The sequence below is a fragment of the Lithobates pipiens genome, unplaced genomic scaffold (genome assembly GCF_037356315.1).
Source record: "Lithobates pipiens isolate NorthernLeopardFrog02 unplaced genomic scaffold, aLitPip1_a1.2 Scaffold_28, whole genome shotgun sequence".
Classification (NCBI taxonomy): Eukaryota; Metazoa; Chordata; class Amphibia; order Anura; family Ranidae; genus Lithobates; species Lithobates pipiens.
Window position 1 is genome coordinate 108,386,457 of NW_027507789.1, and position 12,743 is coordinate 108,399,199.

The 12,743-nt window shown below is 45.1% G+C and overlaps 1 protein-coding gene across 1 annotated transcript in view; it reads right to left on the bottom strand.

Moving 5' to 3' along the window:
* WNK4 (WNK lysine deficient protein kinase 4) overlaps positions 1-12,743 on the bottom strand; it is a 348,601-nt gene that overhangs the window by 99,336 nt on the left and 236,522 nt on the right. The window contains exons 5-6 of the mRNA XM_077459518.1: positions 8,181-8,269; positions 1,953-2,172 (exon numbers count right to left, since the gene is read on the bottom strand). Coding sequence (XP_077315644.1) covers positions 1,953-2,172; positions 8,181-8,269 — 309 coding nt within the window. The remainder of the gene's footprint in view (positions 1-1,952; positions 2,173-8,180; positions 8,270-12,743) is intronic.

A 12,743-nucleotide genomic window follows, 5' to 3' on the forward strand; every position in this document is an offset into this window, starting at 1 on the left:
AGGAGGTATAGTGGTGGGGCAGATAAGAAAGGGGATTACAGTGGTGGGGCAGATGAGCACATAAGTTCAGTGTTAGGACAGATGAGAAGATGGTTCAGCAGTGAGACAGAAGAGCAAGGGGGGTACAGTGGTGGAGCAGATGTGCAGGGAGGTACAGTGGTGGGACAGATAACAAAGGGGGAACATTGGTGGGGCAGATGAGCAGGGGGTTACAGTGGTGGGACAGGTGAGCAGGGGGGTACAGTGGTGGGGCAGATGTGCAGGGTGTTACAGTGGTGGGGCAGATGTGCAGGGGGTTACAGTGGTGGGACAGATGGGCAGGGGAGTACGGTGGTGAAACAGGTTTGGAGGGGGGACAGTGATCTGAGGTGTGAAGGTGCATGAATTGGGGCCGATCTGAAGTTGCAGGAATTGGAGCTGATCTGAAGCGTGAGAGTGTAGAATGTTAATTTCTCACTACTGCTAAAGTAGTTTCCAACATTTACCTTATAAGAAATCCTTTTCATGATTAAAAGTGTGAAGTTGACTTTTTTGTTATAAAATCGGCACGCTCAATTTCTATGAAAAATTTTTCGGCATACTGTGCTCAAAAGATTGTCTACCCCTGGGGTACACATATGGCTTGGGAGATGGTAAATATTTTGGTCTATTGATCTTGGAAAAGGATCTCCCTGCTGAAGAATGTTGCAGAGGAGCTAGGTAAAAACTGCTGTGTAGACAATGGTAAAGAGATTTATTGCCCAAAGATCAAGGTATCTTTGATTGCTTCAAACAGGTCAAGGGATAAACTGACTAGAGAGAGATCAACTGCAAATAAAAGAAAAGGACTGTGGCTGCTCTTACAGAGTCATATATCTGTCTGATTGCTGCTCTCACTGGGTCAACAGTTACTAAGAGTCTGTCTCTAAAGGAACTTACTACTTACAATGCTACTTTGAGAATAACTCTCCTATTTTGTCCTTGTTTTGGGTATCCAGCACCCACACACCCTCTCTCCTAGAACTGAGTTCAGAAATAAAAGGCAAAAAGACGACAGTGACTGCTGCCCAATTTATTTTCTGCCCCACCATACACCAAGGACCACACTCTGAAATTGAAATGTTAGCCTGAAACACTTAAAGAGGGATTCCACCAAAAAAAAAAAATATTAAAAGCCAGCAGCTATAAATACTACAGCTGCTGACTTTTAATAAATGGACACTCACCTGTCCCGGGTTCCAGCGATGCCGGCAGCCGAGGCCGATCGATCGCTCGGCCCACGGCTGCTGCCGCCACCATTCTAGGTGAGGGAATCAGGAAGTGAAGCCAATCGGCTTCACTTCCCGGTTCCCTACTGCGCATGCGCGAGTCGCGCAGCGCAATAGGAATTCTCCGCGCTGTCACTGGGACCCGTGTGTGTCCCAGCAGACAGGGCGGCAGGACAGGAAATGGTGTAGACTCCCACGGGAGTCTATGCCCGGAAGTAGGTGTAAATACCTGTCTTTGACAGGTATCTCCACCCCCCTCCCCCCTGAAAGGTGCCAATTGTGACACCGGAGGGGGGGAGGGATCCGATCAGCGGAGGTTCCACTTTAGGGTGGAACCCCGCTTTAAGGGGTAATTTTGCACCTCCCCAAGAGGAGGAATGCTACACTTAAATTGGTAGTAAAGTCCACTTTGTTATTTTTATCTACAGGTAGAATGAATATCTCCTAAGCGTGCAATGTTTAGAAGATATTCACTTTAACATCACTGGCGCATGTGCTCTGAAGGTCGGCATACCGCAGGAGGGCATTATTCTAATCTAAGTATTCCATAATGTGCTAGTGTGTGATGCACACTAGCACATTATGCAATTGCCTTACAGGTGCTTTTAATTTTTATTTCTCACCAGCCGCGGTTTACAACCACTTTAAAAAAAGTTTTCACAAATGTCATTCTTATATGCCATATGGGTTTTTTAAAATACTTACCATCTCTTGAGATACCTCCTCTGCAATATCTTTGTAAAGGTCAAAGAGGAACTCTATGGCATTGTTGTCTTTGTATTTGCCATGCAGCTTTTTACTATCATCCATCCTCAACCAAAGTTTCAAGGCTGGTTTGACTCCATCATCTTCTTCTGCAAGTTCAACATGAACCCCAGTGTCTTCCTGAAAGAAGGAGTGCTCCAGCAGGTCCTGGATGGTATACCTGTCAACATCCAAAAAGGCTTCTAGTTATATGTCATTGCTATGTATAGCATAAAGTTGATGACTTCATGTTCCCTTTATCTGCATCTCCTGTCTTTATTCAGCATTTGGCTAAAGTAAATTTTGAGAAAGAGAAAACCGAAACCAAATATGATCAAGTAGTGAGTGTGGTAGCAAATAAACTACATGGAGGACTACATTGGCACACAGTAACCTAAGCAGCAAAAAACAAATAAAAAAAAAAACATTATGCCAGCATCACACTATGTGGCCATGGTGGGAATGCTGTTCTCTGGCCTGTTCTGTGCACAAGCATACATAAGACATTAGGCTGCAGCACTGCAATATTCCCTTGCAGTAGGAAATGAGCTGCTACTGGTTAAAGGTACTAAAGCCTAGTACACACTAGTAGTTTTATTTCGTTCAACCCAGCAGGGCTGAATGAAAGAAAAAACTGACTACTCAGGACTCAGGAGGAGCCACTGTACTAACTATGCACAGGGCCGCCATCAGGGGGGTACAGCTGATACAACTGTAAGGGGCCCCCAGAAGAAGGCAAGGCGGGTGAATGGGAGTTGTGTTGTGCACTGCAGAAACGATCCCTGCATCTTCTGCTGCTCTTTGTCATTGAGCTCAGACATCAAGCTCTTTACTGCCACCTCTGGCTACTATGTGCATGTGCACGCCTCGTGTGAGCTGCTTGTACTGTGTTATTTATGGCGATTGGCTCTCCTGTCTCAGCAACATGTCAGCTTTGTGAAAATGAGCTGGGACTAGGTAGGAAGATTTCCTTTACAAGTAGGGGCTGAGAAGGAAAGGGAGGGGGCTGTTTGTGTACAGGGAGGAGCCAGAGCTTTGTGTATCTGGAGGGCTGACATATATATACATATACACAAGTGTGAGAGAGGGTGCATCCGACATACATACAGGTGTGGAGGGGTTTACATATATACAGGTGTGAGGGGGCCGCTAACATATATACAGGTGTGAGTGGGGGCAGCTGACATATACACAGGAATAGGGGAGGGGGGCTGACATATATACAGGTATAAGGGGGGGAGGCTGACATATAAACAGGTGTGAGGGGGGGAGCTGACATATATACAGGTGTGTGTGGAGGGGGGCAGCTGACATCTATACAGGTGTGGGGGGGGGGCAGCTGATATACAGTATCACACAAAAGTAAGTACACCCCTCATGTTTTTGTAAATATTTTATTACCGTGTTTCCCCGATAGTAAGACACCCCCGATTGTAAGACGTATCGGGAGTTTCAGAGGGGTCAGCTAATATAAGCCGTACCCCGAAAGTAAGACATGTGTCTTACTTTCGGGGAAACACGGGGGTATTGCCGCCTCCAGTGGCGTACTAAGAGTGGGGCGGGGGGTGCGGGCCGCACCGGGTGCCACACCCTGGGGGGGGGGTGCCAGGCCAGCGCCCTCCCCCTCCGACTGAAGAGACAGCGCCGTTCTGATCAGTCTCGGGCAGCGGCTGTCACTCACAGCCGAGCAGAGTGAAGCCGCCTCCCCCTCCTCTTGTATGGCTACACAGTGCTGTCCATGAAGGAGAAGGAGGGGGAGGCGGCTTCACTGAAGCCGCCTCCCCCTCCTCCTCCTCCTCCATACACAGCACTGTGTAGCCATACAAGAGGAGGGGGAGGTGGCTTCACTCTGCTCGGCTGTGAGTGACAGCCGCTGCCCGAGACTGATCAGAACGGCGCGACGCAACCACAGAGAAGGGGATTATTGCGCCAGGTCCCGGATCACTGCCGACAGGTGTCACTGGCTCTGTGTCCTCCCGGTACAGGTCAGTGCTGGTCATACAGAGAGAGACCAAGGAGGGGGAGGGGGAGGGGGGGTGTGAAGAGATTCTCTGCAGCTCTTATTATGTAACCGCAAGATGCAGCTGAGCAGGACTACAAGTCCCAACATACCGGGCTGTGTGGGCTTACAGTTCTCCTCTGCTGAGCATAGCAGCTTTGTATGCTTGGACTTGTAGTCCTCCATAGTGCAGCCTTGCATGCTGGGACTTGTAGGCCTCCTCTGTAGTACAGTGCAGCCTTGCATGCTGGGACTTGTAGTCCTCTGTAATGCAGTGCAGCCTTGCTTGCTGGGACTTGTAGTCCTCTTCTGTAGCGCAGTGCAGCTCTGCATGCTGGGACTTGTAGTCCTCTTCTGTAGTGCAGTGCAGCCTTACATGCTGGGAGGTGTGGTCCTCCTCAGTAGTACAGTGCATGCTGGGACTTGTAGTCCTCCTCTGTAATGCAGTGCAGCCTTGCATACTGGGACTTGTAGTCCCCTTCTATAGTGCAGTGCAGCCTTGCATGCTGGGACCTGTGGCCCTCTATAGTGCAGAGTAGCCTTGCATGCTGGGACCTGTGGTCCTCCTCTGTAATCCAGTGGAGGCCTTGCATGCTGGGACACGTAGTCATCTATAGTGCTGTTCAGGTTGTTAATAAATGTTAATTTTATGGTTAAAACAAAAAATTCGACAATTTTTTTCCAATATAAGACATACCCCGAAAGTAAGACATAGTGGGGCTTTTGGGGATAAAAAGAAAGTAAGACACTGTCTTACTTTCGGGGAAACACGGTATATGTTTTTATGTGACAGCACTGAAGAAATTACACTTTACTATAATGTAAAGTAGTGAGTGTACAGCTTGTATAACAGTGTCAATTTACTGTCCCCTCAAAATAACTCAACACCGAGCCATTAATGTCTAAACCACTGGCAACAAAAGTGAGTACACCCTTAAGTGAAAATGTCCAAATTGGGCCCAATTAGCCATTTTTCCCTCCCCAGTGTCATGTGACTAGTTAGTGTTATAAGGTTTCAGATATGAATGTGGAGCAGGTGTGTTAAATTTGGTGTTATCACTCTCACTCTCTCATACTGGTCGCTGGAAGTTCAACATGGCACCTCATGGCAAAGAACTCTCTCAGGATCTGAAAAAAAAATTATTGCGAGGTGTGTACTCACTTTTGTGAGATACTGTCTACAGGTGTGATGGGGGGGGGCAGCTGACCTGTATACAGGTGTGAGGGGGGGCGGCTGACATATATATAGGTGTGAGGGGAGGCTGACATATACACAGGTGTGAGGGGGCTGGCATACATACAGGATTGAGGGAGGGGGCTGAGTGTGTACAGGTAGTGGACGGTGGCCATCTGGCTGGATTGGGTGGGATGGGTCCATCTAGTTCAACCAAAAAAAAAATAATCATACAGTCCCATATACACAATCCTTCACCCACAGTTGATACAGAGGAAGGGGAAAAACCCCAGCAAAGTCTGCTCCAATTTGCTACAGCAGGGGGAAAAATTTCTTCCTAAACCCCCTGAGAGGCAATCAGATTTTCCCTGGATCAACTTTACCTATAAATGTCAGTACCCAGTTATATTATGTACATTTAGGAAAGAATCCAGGCCTTTTTTAAAGCAATCTACTGAGCTGGCCAGAATCACCTCTGCAGGGAGCTCTTACTGTGAAGAAACGTTTCCGTATTTGGAGATGAAATCTTTTTTACCCTAGACGTAAAGAGCGCCCCCTTGTCCTCTGTGATGACCTTAAAGTAAATAGTTCAACAACAAGTTCACTATATTGACCACTTATGTATTTGTACATGTTGATCACATCCCCTTTATCTCCTCTTTTCAACAGAGACTACAGTTCCTTTAATCTTTCCTCATAGTTGAGCTCCTTCACGTTATCACAGCGATCTCCCATGCTGTTCTATTGTGTTGAATGAATGAATGAATGATTTATATAGCGCTACAACTGCAAACTGAATCGCCTCAATGCGCTTGATCTGTCCTATACTTCTTGTTCCTTAGAAGAGGTCGATCTTGAGTTTTTTTCTGAAGGCCCGATGGTTTTCTTCCATGCGGATTTTAGTGGGTAGAGCGTTCCATAGCAGTGGTCCTTGGACTGCAAATCTTTGTTCTCCCTTTGCTTTGTAACGAGATTTGGGGATGAGGAGGAGGTTTTGGTTAGTTGATTGGAGGTTGAGATTTGGTGTGTAGTGTTTTATTTTGTCGCATAGGTATTGAGGAGCGTTTCCTTGTGTGCATTTGTGGGTGATGCAGAGGGTCTTGAAAGTGATTCGATCCTTTATGGTTAGTGAGTGTAGGGTCCTAGGGGATGGGGAGATGGATTCCCAGGTTTTTTTTCCTGTGACTAGTCTTGCTGCCGTGTTTTGGACGACTTGTAGGCGTGCAATCTGTTATTTGGGTAGTCCTATGTAGAGGGAGTTTGCTTAGCCGAGTTGGGAATTGATGATTGTTCCAACTACTACTGCTTTCTCTTTTTCTGGATTGAAGGGGATAAGTCTACATAGCAGAAATGTCGATGGATGCACAAACAGGATCAGTAACCAGTGGATCTCACTGACTACTGATCCTATTTGTGCATCCATCAAAGATGACTCAGAGACTTTTGGCTTTGGTGCTTGGGAGATGGTCCGTCCAAGGATGGTGGGTGGTGTCCAAGGGGTCTTCGTTTTTGGATTTCTGTTTGCGTTGAGGAGAAGAAGCTCTGTTTTGGATCCATTGAGTTTGAGGGAGTTCGTGGTCATCCAGTCATCTATCAATGTGAGGCATTTTTCTAGTTCCTGGTATTGGTCATTTTGTCCGGTGATGCGATAGTAGAGTTGAGTGTCATCTGCGTATGAGTGGAAGCATAGGTCCGTTTTTCTGATGATTTTGAGGAGAGGACAGATGTAGATGTTGAAGAGCATGGGAGACAGGGGTGATCCTTGAGGGACTCCATACGAAATGTCCAGAGTTTCAGAGGTGAAGGCTCCTAGTTTCACTGTCTGTGTTTGATTACCTGAGAAGGATGTGAACCATGGTAGATCATAATCTGTAACTTCTGCTACTTCTTTGAGGCGTATGAGCAGAGTATTGTGGTCCACTGCGTCGAATGCTGCACTGAGGTCCAGGAGTACCAGGAGACATGATTCTCCGTCATCTGCTGCTTCCAGGGCGTCGTCCCATATTTTGAGAAGTGCTGTTTCTGTGCCATGGCCTGGGCAGAAGCCTGATTGAAGTGGGTCCAAGACAGAACACTCCAATCAGTGCTCACAGCCTTTGGCTGTGGGCGCTAATCGTGAGCCGTCCGAAAGACCTTTTTCGGTCATGCACCTTCAACAGGCAGCTGGCCGAATGGTTGGCTTCTGTTGGACCGACTGCAGTACACATGGGCCACATGTCAGACAGTTTCTATTGAACCAGCCAATGCCGCCCGACATTCGGGCCGTGTGTACCAGGCTTTAACCTCCACACACAGAAAAGCTTCTTTACAGTAAGCCCTGCGAAAATATGGATTGGGCTCCCTTAGGAACTAGTTCTGGGCAGATCAGTAGATTCTTTCCTAAATACACAAATTATAACTGTATATTGGCATTTATAGGTAATAACACCTGAGAGTGATAATCCAGGCAATATCTGAATGCCTCCTGGGGATCAGTAAGGAATATTTTCCCCCACTGGAGCAAATGCTTTATAGGGTGTTTGCCTTACCGGATCCACTGTGGGCATAGGATTGTGTATATGGAGATATTCTATTTTTTTTCTATTAGTGTAACTAGATGGACTTTTTTCAACCTGATCAACTATATAACTATATAAAGCAATTTAAAAAGGTTATCTCAGAGCTTCTAGAAGTTCTGCCATTTATGCTAAAGCCCTACAAATCCTGCACTGCATGGAATACATTTTTCTAACAGAGCTTTGGCAAAGCTTAATGTGCTTGGGTTTAAAAAAATGTGAAGCTATTTAATAACAAACAGGATGACAATCCAGTTTAACGGCCATTAAAGTATATTTAAATGGAGAGAAAGCATACACACATTCTTGCCGTAACATTGTATAAATGTAAATATTTGCTAAATCCGGTACAGGAGCTGAAACTTTATTTGCACCAAGCATCCCTATCACCCTTACATCTAGGAGAAACTATTGTCCTCTACAAATTATGCTAGTAAGCGCTTTGCTTGAGGTGATTTTACCTTTCATTTTTGTTCATACGTATACAGCCCTCAATGATCTCCTTGAGCTCAGGAACTTTAACTTTGTAGAAACTGTCTGGCTTCATGCCCTGTGGATAATGAAAGGAAACACAATGTCAGGTCATGCAGCCTTGACTAAGCAATGTTCTGTATGTTAAAAGAAAGCCTCCAAGATAGCCTTAGGAGTAATAATAGAACGAGTGTCGGGTTAAACTTAAAAATTATATAGAAATCCCACATTTGTTTACATTTTATCCTGTAATGTCCTAAAAATAACCAGTCAGTCAACACTGAAAGCATTGCAATTCATACTACTTGAGTAAAAGCAGAAACCCTTGTACAGTTGATGTCATAGCTAAAACAAAAACAAAGATTAGCAGTACATTCAAACCATACTTTGCAATTGTCCACCAATCTACAGGAAAAACGCTCACTGCATCAATGGGCAACCCAGTTAAGAGTTGGTCAATACATGAATATTAAATCCTCAACAGCAGGAAAAACATTTACTCTGCAAGTGGTAAGAAGTGGTAAGTGGTAAGAACACTGCTAATAATTATATTTTAAAGCACTATTGTACAAAAACAGGGCCCAACACTGCCACCCATCAGTGCTCATCACTGCCACCCATCAGTGCCCATCATTGCCACCTATCTGTACCCATCAGTGCCGCCTCATCAGCGTACATCAATGACGGACAAAAATGACCCGTTATAACATTTTAAAACAACATTTAAAAAAAAAATTTTTTTAAAAAACATTCGGCCTTTTTACATTTAAAAAATAAATAAATAAAAAATCGCACAGGTGATCAAATACCACCAAAAGAAAGCTCTATTTGGGGGGAAAAAATTACAAAAATTTCCTTTGGGTACAGTGTGGTATGACTGCGCAATTGTCACTCAAATTGCGACAGCGCTGAAAGCTGTAAATTGGTCTGCATAGGAGGGGGGTTTAAGTGACCTGTAAGCAAGTGGTTAATTAAAAAATAAGACAACAGTAAAGTTAGCCCAATTTTTTTTATATTGTGAAATAAAATGTTACGCTGAGTAAATTGATATGCAACATGTTACGCTTCAAAACTGTGCCGCTAGTGGAATGGCAACAAACTTTTACCCTTAAAAATCTCCATAGGTGATGTTTAAAAAAATTCTACAGGTTGCATGTTTTGAGTTACAGAGGAGGTCTAGGGCTACAATTATTTCTCTCGCTCTAATGATAGCGGTAATACTTCACATGCGTGATTTGAACACCATTTACATATACGGGCACTACTCACGTATGCATTCGCTTCTGCACACAGGATCGGCAGGACGGGGCACATTAATTTTTTTTTTTATTATTTATTTAACTTTTTATTCCTTATTTTTACACTGTTCTTAAAAAAAAAAATGTGTCACTTTTATTCCTATTACAAGGAATGTAATAGAAAAAAAAAAAAGTCCCTTTAAGAGCAATGGGCAGAAGTGACGTTTTGACTTCGCTTAAGCCCTGCAATGGTATAGACCCGGGTGGGGGCCATCTTCCGCTCACTCAGCTCCATACCGCACAGGGAGAAGAATCCGATTGACTCCGTCACTGTCGGCGGCTCCGGTAAGCAGGTGAAGGCACCGGAGAGCGGCGGGAGGGGTTAGCCCTCTCCCGCCACCGATAAAAGTGATCTCTTAGCGAATCCACCACTAAGCCCACGTACACACGGTCAGAGATTTTGCCAACCAAATCCGTCGGATTTTGCCCGTCGGATTTAGTCCGACGGATTGTGTCCGAAACTGTTGCATACACACGGTCGGGCCAAGTTGGCGAAAAATCCGATCTTTCAGAACGTGATGATGTAATTTCGTTACGATGGGACTACATTCAGGCTAGTAGCCATTAGCTTTGATGTAGGAATTTGATCTGAGCATGCGTGGCACTTGGTCCGATGAAAATGCTCTACACATGATCGGATTAAGTCCGTCCGGCCCAGTTGGTCGGGAAATATTTCCAACATGTTGGAAAATTGGGTCGGACGGAGATTCGGACGGAATCAGTCTGATGCATACCACACACAGTCGGATTATCTGATGACATGGTCCGATAAGACTCATTCCGACAGATTCTCCGACCGTGTGTACAAGGGCTGAGACTACTTTTATCTGAAAGCCGACTGCCTGCTGATGAAGTGGATACCAGGGTTATGGCAGCTAGCTGCTGCCATAACAACGATATTCCACTTCAAACAGCCGACGTATAATGAAGGGAGGCGGTCGGCAAGTGGTTAAACCTTTTTAAAAACATTTCTAATTCTATATTCTCTTAATTCTGAAGACAGAACACACTTTCTGTGCTTTCAATGCTGCTTATCCACATATTCAGTACAATGATTCTGCTATGGTTTCCTGGGTCACTGGGGCAGCAATCCGGTTGGGTCACTCACCTACTGCCTGGCTTGTTGTGAATTGTTATACTCTGACTATCATAAAAGTTCTTTCTACTGCAACTGGACCATGAGGGAGTTACTCTAGCTGCACCACACTGCATCCTCCCACACTCATAAAGAATTCTTAAAGTGGGGTACCCCCTAAAAAAAAAAAATTAAAAGTCAGCAGCTACAAATACTGCAGCTGCTGGCTTTTAATAATCGGACACTTACCTGCCCCAGGGTCCAGCGATGCGGGGGAACGAAGCCCCCCCCTCGCTCCCCGCTCCGCTCGCGGCGCCGTCATGCATACTGTGGGCACCCGGCTGTGGCTTCACAGCCGGGCACCCACTGCGCATGCGTGAGCGGCACAGGGCGCCGTGATACGCCGTACAGTCACCTGGGACACATGACAGGTCCCAGGTGAATGTGCGGCGTGAGGGGAAGTGATGTCACCAGCCCGGGCAATGAGGAAGGCAGATTACGAGGGACCCCCTAGCAACCGGTATTTAGAGGTGAGTAAAAAATTTTTTTTTTGCCAATTATTTTTTTTTTATTTTTTTTTTACGAATTTTAAGCAGTTTTAATTTTTTGGTGGCAACACCACTTTAAGTTATTCTATCTTTAAAATGACTGGTGTGAAGAGCAACATCTTTCAATACCCCATTGCCCCACTATAATATATTTTATAAACTCACAACTATTTTTAGAATGGAGGGGGTTATTTTTGAAGAGGGTTGCCAGAAGAGCAAAGTTTACACCAGGTATGGTTAAAACCATACCTCACAACTTTTTGAGATAGGAATGAGGGACGCCTATCAGCAAAAGTATGCAGGCATACCCCTTGCCACGCCCCTTTAAAGGAGAATTGTACAAAAAAAACAAGATTGGTTAAACCCACACGTGCTTTTTTTACCACTAATATTCCTTTATATTGGCTTTTGGAATTTACAAATGCAGCAATTTAGAAATCAGATGAAAGGTTTAGTGCTGGAAAACACCTTTTGAAAGATAAAAAGTGCATTTTATATACATCTATATACATCTATAGATATACATCTATATAGATCAGACCAAAATGAGGGACAGATGAAGAGGAAAAAGGGACAGAGGGACATTGCTCGAAATCAGGGACAGTCCCTCGAAATCAGGGGACAGTTGGGAGCTACGCTAAAACATTAAAAAACATTAAAAATGTGCACATTTCACTTAAAAGGACTTTGGCATGAGAGGTAATAGAGGCTGTCATTGCCTTTTGGGAATTCTGGTTCCCTGGCTGTCACACTGATACTAAAGTTACTAAGAGACACAGCCAGGCTACCAGCACATTGAAAATGGCTAGTAGCTACTGAAAACAGCAATGGCAGGCAGCCCCCACACTTCTCCCATGACAGAGTCACTGTTAGGATTGGAGACCATATATAGGCCATTGTTTTTTTTAATTGGAAGGGGGATTGGAAAAAATCTGAGAATTGAAATGCCAAATGTTAAATGTATCTTACATATATTTATGGGAGCAGTGATGTACAATTTTTAGATTTGGAGCTAAACAATTAAAGAGGAAGTAAACTCTCCCACTCTGATGCTTCTTTTCATTTAGTCTGTTATAATAAGTAATTATCAGACTATAGCCACTATAATCCAGCCCAAATCACATATCACTTACTGTTTAACCACTTGTCGACCAGCGCACGCCGATGTACGTCGACAGAATGGCACGGGCAGGCAAATGGGCGTACATGTACGTCCCTTTAAATTTGCCACCCTGCCATCGGGAGCGCGCCGCCGGCGGCGCGCTCCCGCGCTGGTCGGGACCCCCGTGAGTCCGGTCGCGGGACCCGCGGACTCGATCGCCGCGGGCATACCCGCGATCGTCTCACGGAGCGGCCAAATGAAGAAATGCTGTTGTAAACAGCATTTCTCCATTCTGCCTAGCAACTAGTGAATGAATGAATGAATGAAATACTTGTATAGCGCACAATGCGAACTCCATGTGATTGGAGCAGAGATCAGTGTTCACTAAATGAAAGCCCAACCCCCCCACAGTTAGTAACACACCCCTAGGAACACTTAACCCCTACACTGCCACCCACTGGTTAACCCCTTCACTGCCAGTGTCATTTACACAGGAAGCACTGCATTTATATAGCAGTGATTACTGTATA